We start from the raw sequence: 12,860 nt of genomic DNA on the forward strand, positions 1-12,860 counted from the left end.
ACAATTTAGCTTCCAGATCGCGAACCTGCTTCCGCTTGCCCTGGCCTGACTTTCTGGAACTTGGATAAACGCAATCATTACGCAGGCTCGTACATCGACGGCAAAATGGTAGGTTCCGGTCACATTTTTGCTTTCTATCGCGACACGATGTGCATGATAGCCGGGCCAAAGAAGTTGTGGATGTTGGGATCGCTGTGTCGGTAGGATGCTCAGAGTCGTCCATGAGCGTCGGCGCAGCAGCGGAACCCATCGGACTTTCCCAGATGATTTACATATACGTGACCTCCTGGAGCAGTCGGCACTCGAAATTTCCGGCGATGACTATGGCAAACGATCAGAAGACTACAAGGAGTGTCTGAACAATAATTGTCGGCGTCTCGGGACGTTTGTCCGCAAGCACAGACCAAACTGCCGAGGAGCCTGCCTTAACCCTAACCTGAATTCTTTGCACGTTTTTGAAAACCACTGGGAGAAGGAAAGCAATGATGGCATGGTATTTTGAACCGACTATTTCCTCATGTTTATGTGTGCTTTCCGTATCTTTTCAATTTGCATATATAGTCTGGGAGGAAAGAAGGGTGGGAAGGCCCCATCTAGACTTTATGGCCTCTTGGGATACTTGATTCTTGTGGCTTTGAGGTTGTGGAAAGGCATCAACAGAAGTCCAAGACCCTTCAAAAGAAATTACGGCCTTGGAAGACATCTGAAAGACGACTCGGGGCTGTTGTCTCTTGTCCTTGGGGAAACTGGCTGGTCCCTGGATGAGGAAGATGGATATTGAGATAAGATGCAGCATGTCAGGGGTTCAATGCGGGGCAGAGCGCGGGGCATGTTTTCCATCTGAAGCCCCAAACACAGACAACTTGACTCTCGACAAAAACCCACAACAACCAACGACCTCACCATGTCCACACAAGCAGAGACCAAAGCCAAAGCCGAGGCACTCGTGCCAAAGTTCAAGTTCGAAAAGCTTCTGAATCAAGGTGTGTGCTTCGTATTACTCTCTACCATATCCACTTCCGCTATTCAACCACGTCCTAACCACACACAACCTCAGACCAAGCAGGCCGCCGAACCTCCCTCCTCGGCACAATCGACTCTCTCCCCGCCCTCCTCATCCTCGAGCGTGCCCCCTTCCCATCCTCCCCCGATTACCTCGCCTCAGTCCCGACCACCCTCCAAACTCTCAAGAACCTAGGTGCTAATGACATCTACCACTGGTACCTCGCCAATTCCTCATCCCAGAACCCATCCGACGAGACGGCCGACCTCAAGATCAACCTCATCCACCCCTGCACCGAAAAGCACATCAAGAAATACTCCAAACAGGGCGTCCGTCTCGTCTCCGAAACACCGCAAATCTACCTCGAGTGTGTCAGGCCGTACATGCAAGCCCAGCGCGACGCCGGCCGTCTGAACTGGGTGTTCAATATTGTTGAAGGGAGGACCGAGGTCGAGGATGTCATCTACCGCACACCGTTCGATGCCGCTTCCCTCAACGAAGAAGGGTTCTTGTTGCTGCCCGACCTGAACTGGGACCGTCAGACCCTCGATGCGCTGCACTTGCTGGGTCTGGTGGAGAGAAGAGACATTTGGTCCTTGCGCGATCTGAAAAAGAAACACATCCCTTGGCTGAACCACATGAAGGAGAAGTTCATCGAGGCAACGACAAAGGTGTACCCATCCATCGAGGCTGACCAGCTGAAACTCTATGTCCACTATCAGCCCACATATTACCACTTTCATATTCACATTGTGCACGTGCAGCTCGAGGCGGGCGCCACGCAGGCGACGGGTAAGGCGGTTGGATTAGATAGCATTATATCGCAGTTGGAGATGATGGGTGGCGGGGACGAAGCGGGCATGGACCGGGCTACAATGAGCTACACTCTGGGCGAGGCCAGCGATCTGTGGGTCGAGGTGTTCGAGCCGCTCAAGCGCGCCGGTGGTAAAGCTTCTCAATCGCAATGACGAGGTCATTGACGCTGGAGCCGTGGGGGCATTCCTTCCACTGGCCGTTATCGCGGACGCAGTAGATCTCCTCGTTGAGGCGGACGGTGCAGCTCTTCGTCACGCCGGCCGCCGAGGTTCTCCTGACGCTGCTTCTGAGCATACCCATCCCATAGGCGCCATCATCCTTGGTGGCGCACTCGTTGAGCTTGTCAAAGTCGATGGCATGCTCGAGGGCGCAGTCCTCGATCAAACCGCGCTGGGGGATGTGGCGGTAGTCCTTGGTTAAGCACATGACGAACCCGAGATAGGTCTTGGGGTCTGGGTAAAGGCTTTGGGCGCAGAGCTCAATGATGTTGCCGAGGCCTGGAGACATTGCCTGTTAGTCTTTGGCGCGCTAGATGTTTAGCACAAGGGTAAACCTACACTCCTCTGCGCCATGCTTGCAAGCCACTCCGTCATCGTGTTCGGTTGGTCTGTGGTACACTGTGTCAGGGTCTGTCCATCAAGGTGCGCATGCCACAAACGGTGGGGCAAATAGGGGGGGGGTGGAGGTGTAGCGTACCGGCCGATGAACGAGAGGGTAAAGTTGACCTTGTCGAGAGTCTTTTGCATGACGGGGAGAACGAGGTCGCGGAGGCAGTCCTATACCGGAGACAAGGGGTTAGCCGCTGAGCTGAGTTTCCACGTCGACATCAAAGCAAACAATACCTTCGCATCAGGGCACTTGGACATGATATGCGCCTCAAGAGGAACCAACCCCCTTCTGACGCTAGGCTCCACCATCTTGATCACCGTCTCAGGCGCCGAGGGTTGCTGAGCGGCATGGTGATGGGCGGTGTGTGAGTGAAGCGGGTGGTTTGGGTTCTGCTGGAAGAAGCAGTAGATGAATCCGACAACGACAAGATATGCGACAGCGAGAAGGAAGCGTCCTGGGCTGAGGCCGCGACGCGGTGGGATGAGCGGCATTCCGGGGTTGCCAGCGGGGTATTTCTCGTCCATCCCCATCTTTGGTGGTGATGTTGATGAGATGATGTATACAAAAAAGATGCAAGATAACGGATATGGTTGCAGGTGATTTGGGTTGCGGCGCAGTGCTGGCTGGTGGTTGTCTTGGCTGAGGATGCGAGGGGAGAAGAAGAAAACTGGACTGGACGCCAAGTGCCAAGGTTGGGGTTTTTGGAGAGCTACTGATGTGGGGTGGTTTAGCTGTTGAGACTTGCAGTTGTCAGTTAGTCAAGACGGGATGTTCTGGTTGATGGAAGTGCTTGACATCAAGATACTGGAGAGATGCCACCAACCCGAGTCGCATCACGAAGCTAGGTATCCGGAAGTCTGGAGGCTGACACGGGCCAATGGAGCTCAATCATGTGAACCAGCGGACGTGGATCCGGCAAACTCCCCTTTCCCACGGGCGGCATTCCAGCGTTCCACATCTCTCCACTTGCCCTGATCATCCATCAACTCCACAAACGACTGTGGAACATCTATTTGCGAAATATAAGATACCTTCATTCGATCGGTATAATGAAGAATTTCAAAATAACAATTCGTAGAGGCTTCGCGCTTTCCCAGCGGCTTGACAGTTCGAAATCCATGTGTGGGGATCACTACTCCATAACTTGGTGAAGCAACTTCGCCGGCTGCTTGCGGCTTAAGGATATCTTCAATTTCCAACATCAGATGGCAGACTATTTAGTCGTGATATCGTTGGGGATCATATCCTCGATCCTTTTACATTTAATAACCATTGGAGTTGACATTTTTCATCTTAACTACTTCTGATATATCACTTTTAAGATAACCCCAGAGGTTAAGGGGGTGGCTGAGAGTTTGTTCATAATACTACAGGGTTAGGGTTTCTATCCCCTAGTCTTCACCCCTTTTCAGTGACAGTGACTCACTTACAACTCCTCATCCATTCTCCAATAAATAGTCTCATTGCAACTCTCATCGATGAAGATATTTTTAATCTTCAAATAAACATATTTATTATCAAACTTTATGTCACAAGCCAGTTACGATGTCCCCCTCCCGCAAGCTCATCTCCTCCGGCTCCCCGTTCGAGGCTCGGATCGGGTACTCCCGAGCTGTAGTCCAGGGTGACATGGTTTTTGTATCTGGATGTACTGGGTAAGATAGTTTTGTTTTTTTGTAGTACAGTATCTTTGTCACATTAACACATTACCACATTACCACATTACCACATTACCACATTACCACATTACCACATTACCACATTACCACATTACCACATTACCACATTACCACATTACCACATTACCACATCAACACACACATTCTCACATTACCACATCAACACATTACCACTTTTACCATTTCACCTACCTCCCTGTCCAAACTTTCCACCGTTCACATACTAACCACGGCATGTCGTCAGCTACGACTACAAAACAGGCCTCATCTCCCCCAACGTCGTCGACCAAGCAGAGCAAACCTTTCAAAACATCGCCGCTGCCTTGGCCGAAGCAGGCGCTGGGATGCAGGATGTTGTGAGAGTGAGATACATCCTGCCAGACAGGAAAGACTTTGAAAGCACCTGGTTGGTCTTGCAATTCCCTTCTTGGAAACTGCAGAGGTTAAGCAACTGACAGAAAAGCAGGCCTGTGCTCCAAAAGTGGCTGGGCAATGTGAGACCTGCCGCTACCATGATCCAGGCTGGGTTGATGGAGGAGGTGATGAAGATTGAAGTTGAAGTCACCGCCAAAATAGACAGGTAAAGACGTTGCTAGCAGAGCGCATTAAACCAAAAGAATTACGGAAAAGTCCATGCCCAAGTCCATCCGAAAACTCCAAGCTCTTTCCTACAAATGGGTATCGTCATTACGTCGGTCATTACCATTACTTGGAAACCCCCTTACCCGGCGCGTCAACGACCACCACCAGTTCCCCGTTACCCCCCTGGCCAGCCACCGTCCCGTCCCCGGCCCTCTCATTCTGCAAGACCTCCTCCACCACCCGCTCTCCACTGACTGCCTCCCCGTCCGCCTCCCCTTCCTTCTTCTCCCCCTCCCCCTCAGCCTCTTCTTTCTCCTTCTTCTCCCTCTCCTCTCTGCCTCGTTTATGACAATACCACAGCACAAACAGCAACAGGAAAACAGCCACGCTCCACAACGCGCTTGTTCCCGCCAACATGGGAAACTTGGTCTTGAGCGCATTCAAGATGGCCTTGAGCATGGTCTTGATCAACGCTGGGGTGAGCGCCAAATCACTCAGGTTCTTTGGCATAAAGAACTTGGCTGCCCCCTTCAACCCCTCGTCAGCATTAATCCTGGATTTATCCAGCCCCTGCGCTTCCGCGGCCATGGCTAGAATTTCCGGGGCAAGGCTAGAGGTGAGCTTCTTGGGAAGCTGAGTCACTAGCTTCTGGAGAGACGAAGGCAGCTTCTCAAAGGTCTTGGTGAGGATGTCATTCCGGCCGTCGAGGAGGGAGACAAGGTCGTCAACTGCTGTGGGGACACCGTTGGCGAGATCCTTGAGAATTTGGACAAACGGCCGAACCAATAGGTCTTTTGCGTCTGAAGAGATGGAGCCCGAAGACGACAGGTTGAGCTTGTCTAACAAGCGAGAGAGGTCGGCCCATTCCTTCTCGGCCGATTCCGGCTTGGTTGTGCCCTCGGTCCCGGGAACGGCGAGATTGTCCGGGGTTGACGAACCCTGCTTCTTGGAGCGCGTGAACATGCGGGACAGGCGCGATGGCTTCTTCTCCTTCGACTTGGTGTTCTGGTTATCCTTTCCATCAGCCTTTGTATCTGCCGCGTCGATAACAATCTCCTCTGGCCCAGAAGGAGACTCTTGTTCTGGCGCCTTGGGTATCGTTGCCAGCTCGGTATTCTTGTCCTTCAACACCAGAGCCGTATCGTTGGGGTTGGAGGCCGAGCTGGCGCCGAACAGCTGGAACGTCTCGCTCTTGTCATCCCAATCCCACGTCAACTCGGGGGTTTTCGATCGAGGCGGCAGCGCCGGCCGAGGTCCCTCTTCCTCCTCCGCGTCAAAGCCAATGCGCGCAACGAGTCGCTCGAGAAACTGCTCATCCTCGTCGTCGAGGATGGGAGCCACTGGGATTCGCTTGCCGTTGTCGTCGGATGAAAGCGACGATACTGAAACCCGGGGAGCGGCCGATGGCGTCAAGACGACTTTCGCGTTGCCATCACCACCCTCCTCGGCCTTCTTCTCCTTCTCCTTTGACTTTTGCCTCCATGGAAAATGCGGAGCCATGTGTGCGGTTGCGTGTACGTGGTGAGTTGCACTGGGATGACGTCTTGGCGTCAGTGGTGAGGGGCGGGGTTGGAGGGGAAGCTTTGGTGCCCGTGCTGTTGCGTTTGCTCGCACTTTGGCTGAGGAAAGGCGCGGCTCCGGGTTGAAACGCTTCACATGCAGATTCGAGATCAGATGAACTCGAGCTGCTGCAGTTGACGTCTGGGTTTATTTCCAGGTCTTTCCAAGCTTCCGGTTTCACTATAGGTAGGGGGTTCGTTAGAGTCGGCAGGAGGCCGCTTCGGAACACACCAGCGGGAGATCTCAATCGAGATGTGCACAGCCACAGGGTGATGTCATGCAATTGGGTATCATCAAGAATTCTATCTATGTAAATCAAAAAAAAAAATCAGTCTTCAGCCTCTTCCTCGCCTGCATCTTCGGCGACCTCACTACGTCTCCCGCGTCTTCCGGCTCTTGATCTTTGGAATGCCGACCTGGATGTGATGGCCCTTTCCCCCACAAACTGAGATCCATCCCACTCCGTCTGACACTTCGGACACTTCCGGTCCGGCCTGGTCCTCCAAAAGTTGCCCTCGCAAACATCGTGCAGGCGAATTGTGCAGTCCACATTGTTACACCGCTGTCCGTGCGTCACGATCTCCTTGCACGCCTCGCAGAACTTAATATGCTGCCACTCTTCTTCTTCGTCGTTGTAGGTGGCAACAAGCCAGGACCACAGCTCAACCAGGGCTCTCGTGCTTAGGCTGTAAAACCCGTCCCTGCTCTTCTCCAACCACCCCTCGGCTACCAGGTTCGATAGTAGCGCGAGCACTTCGGAGTGTTTGAGTCCCCGAGTGGCTGACTGACTGCCTTCCGCATCCTCACCATTGGCGCCGTTGACATGTCCATTCCCCATACTTTGCCGAGAGGGGCGTGATACCTTCAGTGCCTGTCCCTCATCCACAGCCATGACCTCCATGCGGGGCGTGTTGTACGTCTCAAACATGGCGTCGAGCAGCCTCTTGATGTATGCTACCTCTTCGGCCGAATGGACAGTGGCCATCTGGCTGGCTGGGTCGCTCTGGGTGTTGTAAAAAACCCAGACACGCTCGTCTCGGACTTGATCGCGCATATAGCGGATGTCATAGTCCAATGGCTCCACGGCCTCTCTCGCAGTTCGGATGGCATCTGTAAACTGGTCCAGAGTGATGGTGTCCGGGTCAACGGGCTCAAAGGTGGTCTTTGACTTGAGCTCGGCCAGCAGTTTCTTGCCTTGTTTCAGCGTGAGAGTGCCTTGTGCCATGAAGTTTTGAAGAAAAGAACGGTGGAGGTCATTGTACCCGGCTGGAAGAGGTGGCTCCCAGTCGATCTCCATGATGAAGCACTGTAAGTAGAGTGGGCGTGGATTCGGTTGGTGGAAAGACGAGGTTGTCGTCTGTCGGCTTGTGAGAGAGAGAGAGACTGCAGTGCTGATGGAGTGGCGAGCTGCAGGTTTCCAAACGACTGTAACCAGAGCGCGTTCTTCCCCGCGATTTTTGGCGTTGCGGGATGTCAGCCACGCCCTGCAAAAGTGGTTGCAGCGGACCGAATTGATGGCCTTACGAGGAAGGTGCACGGTCCATTTTGTCGGGCACGGGTCATATGCCTTTTCCATCAGCGCCATCAGCGCAATATTTCGAACCGAGCTCACCTCACCAACAACCAACCCCCATTTTCACCCACGCCCACGGGCACAAAGGTCGGCTCTTCTCACTATCTCCCACTATCACAATCTAGACCTCCCTCTTTTGGAAAATCACAGGCTTCCAATCTTGCTCCAATCTTCTAATCCCGAAGCTTGAAGTTCTTGGTATCTCTTGTTCGACAGCTGTTTGAAGCAGCTGTTTCGGCACCCGCTTGTACCCGAGGTGCTGCCCCCGTTTCCACGTGGGTTCAAATCTCCGATACGCTGCTTTTTCTCCTCCCGCCCCTTCTACGATGGATCATCTAGTGTAGCCTCGACGGGATTACGGCACGCATGGCAAAGAGACCGATATTCTCCTCTTGTTCTCTTATCACACTCGTCACCTGCACTAGTAGACTGTCGTGCCTGTGTGGCTCAACTGCCGCGGCCACAGTCGTCCGATGTGTGCTCCTCAGATTGGGAACGGCTTCACCTCTAGCGTTTCGGAGAACGCCCCTCTTTTCGGAAACCGGTTGAGCGGCAGGGGGTTCGTGACATCGTCTCACGTTGGCAGGGGCGGCATCTCTCTTTTCCAGAGCTTGGCTCACCAGATCCCCTCACCCACAGCCTGTTTGGATCTCGGGCCATGGAGCTGTTATGGAGACAGGGTCTGGATTCACTTGACGTTCTGTTTCCACCTCTTTATCACGGTATCAACTGACACTTCCCTCAAGAGTTATCATATCTCCACTACCGTCGTTCTCGAGTCTGGACTTTCGGGCTCGGCTCCAACTCCGTCGGAATCCACTCAAACCTCACATGCCAACCACCCGTTGAAGAACAGAGTCGCAACAACAAGACGGATCTGCAGACTGCAGCCGACCCTCCTTCCTATATGCGTCTTCTTCACCCTTATGTCCTTCCTGCAAGGCCGGGGTTGCTTGCTGCTTCTGATCTCCGAACGTGAACAGGGTCGCGCCGGAGCAGACCAAATGCTTGTGATAAAGCTGCGGAGGAGCTACAATAAACGATCAAAGCGCTACTCTCCACATCAAGCCACTAGTCCTCTTTCGCCATTCAGTTCTTGAAGGGCTTGCTTCTCGATAGCGTCTTTTGCAAATCACGAAGGCCCTGTTGGATTGCGCTCGGACGCTCGGATCTTGGTAGCGATACATCGCCCATCTCGTTCTCTCACAAAGCGCACCTGTAAGGGCACGACATCGCAATCGGCACGCAGCTTCCTGTAACCATATTCAGCTGCTCGCTTCTGGACCCTCCTCTCCCCCCTCAATCACCCCCGTTTCCACAGCTCCGTCTCTGGGCATGATGGGCAGGGCGAGAAGCTGGGTGTTTGGGCCTCTCCACGTTTTCCAGGGGTCACTGTGTCACGCTCACTGTCACCCAAGCTAGCCCGAGGCCATGGCTTTCTCAATTTATCCACAAGATCCCCCTCCTTGGCGTCGCCCTGTCTGCATGATAACGCGTCTTGATCCCCAGTCTCAACCTTGGTCCTGGTGTTTGTTTCTTCTTTTTCTCCATTCCTGTGCAACCTCCAACCCCTTGACGTACCCGGCGCTGCCGACAACACCCTCAAGATGGCTCAACTGCCGTCCGAGGTCATGGGCCAGTGTGTTGCTATTCTTCTCTACAGCTGGTTTTGCCTGGCCGTCGGCTTGTTCTTGCTGTGGATCGTGTGGGTTCATGATGAGCGCACGAGCTGTGAGTGCTTCACTGTCGTGGAGATATCAGCCAACGAGAGAGAGACTAACCAAGCTCAGATGTCATCATGCTGGGGTCTTTCATGGTCTTGCACACATTTACCTCAATCATCCAGCAAATACACACCATCACCTGGTGGAACGATATCAAGACGGCACAATGGCAGAATGTCGTTGCCAATGTGGGGAATCCTGAGCTCAACATCACGGGTGCATCAACCGGTCTGGATTTAGTGCTGTTTTACATTCGTGGGTTGCTTTGTGGTCGACTACCGGGAGCGCATACTGATGGTTGCACAGAGTACTATTGCTACAATGTAGAATCACTACTCGTTGTCTTTTGGGCTGTAGAGCTGGCCAACAGTATCTTCCAGCTACGCATCACCAAAATGTACCGGTTCCACGCCTCTCTGATTGCCAAGGGTACCGCGGCCGTGATTCCGGCCGTGTTTATGGTTTTGCTTCGGTTCAGCAAGATTCAGGCCAGTACCGTCGGGTTCCTGATCTTGTCCAGCGGAATCAGTACGTTTATAAGCTTTTCTAGTCTGCTGAAGAGCACTTGCTAACAAGCCCCCAGTGATCGCTTGCTTCCTGGCCGGCAGCTTGATCTTGTTGTCGATTCTTGGCAAATACATTCACTCGCGGGTAATGGTGTTGTCATGGGACGTTCGGTATGGGCGCTCAACGAACACTGGTGGAGGCACCTCGGATGGAACGAATCCAACCAGTAGCTCGCAGCCGAAGCCTCCGTTGCCGAAGAGGAAGAATATCTACGACAGGTGGTTGGTGTTGCGGTTCACCGTTGCTTTCATCGCCTTGAGGTATGTATACCATCACATCATGGACTGCGAGCACAGAGAACTGACAGACAACGCAGCCTTTTTCAACTCGTCGTTGTCATGTTCCAGCTCCGAGCTTCACAGACCAACTCGGTCGAAAATGTCCCGGCAGAGCCGGACCTGAGTGCCGGGAGAGCCGTTACCGACTTTGTTCTTTACATCCCTGGAGTTACGGCGCCGGTACTGGCTTATTTGGTGTTTGGAACAACGAGGACCTTTCGAGATTATGCCTGGTCCGTACTTGCGCCGCGGTGGTTGCAGGCGAAGCGAGAGGCACGCAAGCAGGCCAGGAAGAAGCCCAGCGTCGTGATCGGTGCGAGGGAGTTGGCCATCATCAGCCAGGAGCAGGCAAACAAAGCGGGCCGTGATTTGGAATCAGGACTTCGTCATTACGAGGTCAGCGTCACTGCCGGGAGGGATAGGGCGAACAGCAACGCTGGGAGGGAAAGGTCATTTAGCAACGCCGGGAGGGATAGGGCGTATAGCAATGCTGGGAGGATGAGGGGGAACAGCATAAGGCTGCAGAACCTCAATTCTTCCCACAACCACATTGTGGGTGCGATGAAGGATAAGGACTCGGATGAGGATGAATGGCCGATTATGAAGCATGAGTCCATTCAGGTCACGACCGAAATCGACCGAAGCTCTGGCCACTCTAGTCAGTGGAAGGATATGATGGACAAGGATCGGAGGATATGATGGAGAAGGATCGGAGGATTATGAGGAACCGGGAGCAAAGGGGAATGGCGTTTTGGTTTCCTTTGTTTTTTTATGATACCCTCGTTGCGCCTGACAATGATACGATTGACTGGATGACATTTCGTTGGATGTCTGATAATTTCTTTCGAGCTGCCCCGTTTTATCTGCGATAACCACGTCTTTTGGTGTTGTTTTTACTTCTTGCTCCCCAATCTTCCCAGTCTGACTGGTGCAACTAAACACAGGTTCGCAACGGCCAGAGCGAAGCAACATAGAAAAGTTAGACGCAGGGCGGCGGCGTAGCTCTGTACGACTTGATCCTGGTATGTCCCCTCCAAGTCCCTGATAGCCTCGACCGACTTTCTGACTTTGCTGATCACAGCCTCCTTTTCCGGTCCGCTGACGAATTCCTGGAGGTGATACCACAGCGAGTTTTGCACGACAAGCGATGAGCAGGCGACTCCGAGAATGTTGCCTGTGCTTCTCCACAGCATCAGGGTGCTGGTCACGACAGCTTGCTCGTGCTGCTCTGACGCGGCGAGCACAGCCATGAAGCTTCCCGGGAACTGGAAACCTTGGCCTGCCGACGCCGGCACGAGACAGAGCATGTAAACCCATGTCGGCCAGCCCCTTTCCATGCTGAACAAGCAGAACAGTCCGGCTATGACGAGCGTTGCGCCTGTGGTGAGCGGCCACTTCATCCGGCGGGACCAGGTGATCAAAAAGCCGGTTGTCATTCCGCAGAGGGCCTGGACCGCCGAGCAGGTCACCAGGCGGAGGCCGGACTCTGTGGCCGAGGTGAGGAGGACGCCTTGGAAAAACAGCGGTCTTTTTTTTTTTTTTTTTTTGTCAGCTGAGAATTCAAAGACAAGAGAGGCAAAAGATGCTTACACGTTAAACAGTATCGCCGCCGCCAACAATGCCGAAATATGGCTCGACACCATCAGGTTCATGTGCGGCGCCTTGAACACCAGATGAAGCGGCATGATCGGGTTTCTAACCCATCCCTCCACCCACAAAAACACGGGGAACACCACCGCAAAGAACATCAACGACCCTACCACAACCGGATGGCTCCAAGGGAGAACGTTTCCCCCCAGCCCAACCCCCAACACCAACCCCGTCACGCTCCCCGCCAGGGTCGCGGCTCCCCAAAAGTCAAACTCTCTCAACGCCTGCTGTATCGTCACCTTCTGTTTCCCGTACAGTCCTAAATCACCGGGGATCACCAACCCGCTCACTCCCACACAGATGATCAGAACAGGAACCTGAACCCCAAACTCCCACCTCCACCCCAGACAATCCGCCATCAGACCCCCCAGACCCGCCCCCATCATGGACCCGACACCAAAAGTAACATTCATCAAGCTCTGATATCTAGGTCGGATCTCGATAGGCACGACATCAGACATGATGATGCTCCCCAGCGTCATCATCCCCCCCGCTCCGAGGCCGCAGACTGCTCGAGCCAGGATGAACTGGAGCATGGACCCAGCAACGGCGCACCATAGCGTCCCCAAGGAGAAGACGGCAGCGAGGATGAGGTAGGGTGTTTTCCTGCCAATCGCATCCGACAAACCCCCGACCAACGGCTGAAAAGAGGTCTGGGTGAGCAGAAAGGAAGTCGAGAGCCAGGAGGCAGAGTTGGCAGAGTGAAAGTGGGAGGTTATCACCGGGTGGGAGGAGGCCATGATTGTGCCGTCGAAGCAGATTATCAGTTCTGCGTTGTCGTTAGGATTTTTCAGGTACGCTTGAGCTGGTTCGGGGGGG

The 12,860-nt window shown here is 53.6% G+C and overlaps 7 protein-coding genes across 7 annotated transcripts; 3 read left to right on the forward strand and 4 right to left on the reverse strand.

Moving 5' to 3' along the window:
- Positions 1-904: 904 nt before the first annotated feature.
- PODANS_1_23580 (uncharacterized protein) lies at positions 905-1,971 on the forward strand (the record flags this gene model as incomplete). The annotated part of the gene is made up of 2 exons (XM_001906649.1): positions 905-983; positions 1,058-1,971. The coding sequence occupies 2 exons, from the start codon at positions 905-907 to the stop codon at positions 1,969-1,971; spliced, it is 993 nt and encodes a 330-aa protein (XP_001906684.1).
- On the reverse strand, positions 1,934-2,958 carry PODANS_1_23590 (uncharacterized protein; the record flags this gene model as incomplete). Its single annotated transcript, XM_001906650.1, has 3 exons — positions 1,934-2,329; positions 2,377-2,556; positions 2,602-2,958. 3 exons carry the CDS (start codon positions 2,956-2,958, stop codon positions 1,934-1,936), a joined length of 933 nt encoding a protein of 310 aa, XP_001906685.1.
- Positions 2,959-3,973: 1,015 nt separating this feature from the next.
- On the forward strand, positions 3,974-4,691 carry PODANS_1_23600 (uncharacterized protein; the record flags this gene model as incomplete). Its single annotated transcript, XM_001906651.1, has 3 exons — positions 3,974-4,083; positions 4,352-4,513; positions 4,574-4,691. 3 exons carry the CDS (start codon positions 3,974-3,976, stop codon positions 4,689-4,691), a joined length of 390 nt encoding a protein of 129 aa, XP_001906686.1.
- Positions 4,692-4,812: 121 nt separating this feature from the next.
- Positions 4,813-6,189, reverse strand: PODANS_1_23610 (uncharacterized protein; the record flags this gene model as incomplete). Its single annotated transcript, XM_001906652.1, has 1 exon — positions 4,813-6,189. The coding sequence occupies one exon, from the start codon at positions 6,187-6,189 to the stop codon at positions 4,813-4,815; it is 1,377 nt and encodes a 458-aa protein (XP_001906687.1).
- A 388-nt stretch (positions 6,190-6,577) lies between these two features.
- Positions 6,578-7,834, reverse strand: PODANS_1_23620 (uncharacterized protein; the record flags this gene model as incomplete). Its single annotated transcript, XM_001906653.1, has 1 exon — positions 6,578-7,834. One exon carries the CDS (start codon positions 7,832-7,834, stop codon positions 6,578-6,580), a length of 1,257 nt encoding a protein of 418 aa, XP_001906688.1.
- Positions 7,835-9,429: 1,595 nt separating this feature from the next.
- On the forward strand, positions 9,430-11,090 carry PODANS_1_23630 (uncharacterized protein; the record flags this gene model as incomplete). Its single annotated transcript, XM_001906654.1, has 5 exons — positions 9,430-9,553; positions 9,613-10,048; positions 10,107-10,223; positions 10,314-10,373; positions 10,517-11,090. 5 exons carry the CDS (start codon positions 9,430-9,432, stop codon positions 11,088-11,090), a joined length of 1,311 nt encoding a protein of 436 aa, XP_001906689.1.
- Positions 11,091-11,284: 194 nt separating this feature from the next.
- PODANS_1_23640 (uncharacterized protein) lies at positions 11,285-12,781 on the reverse strand (the record flags this gene model as incomplete). Its single annotated transcript, XM_001906655.1, has 2 exons — positions 11,285-11,918; positions 11,982-12,781. The coding sequence occupies 2 exons, from the start codon at positions 12,779-12,781 to the stop codon at positions 11,285-11,287; spliced, it is 1,434 nt and encodes a 477-aa protein (XP_001906690.1).
- Positions 12,782-12,860: the final 79 nt, after the last annotated feature.

This window comes from Podospora anserina, chromosome 1, assembly GCF_000226545.1.
Source record: "Podospora anserina S mat+ genomic DNA chromosome 1, supercontig 6".
NCBI classification, from domain to species: Eukaryota; Fungi; Ascomycota; class Sordariomycetes; order Sordariales; family Podosporaceae; genus Podospora; species Podospora anserina.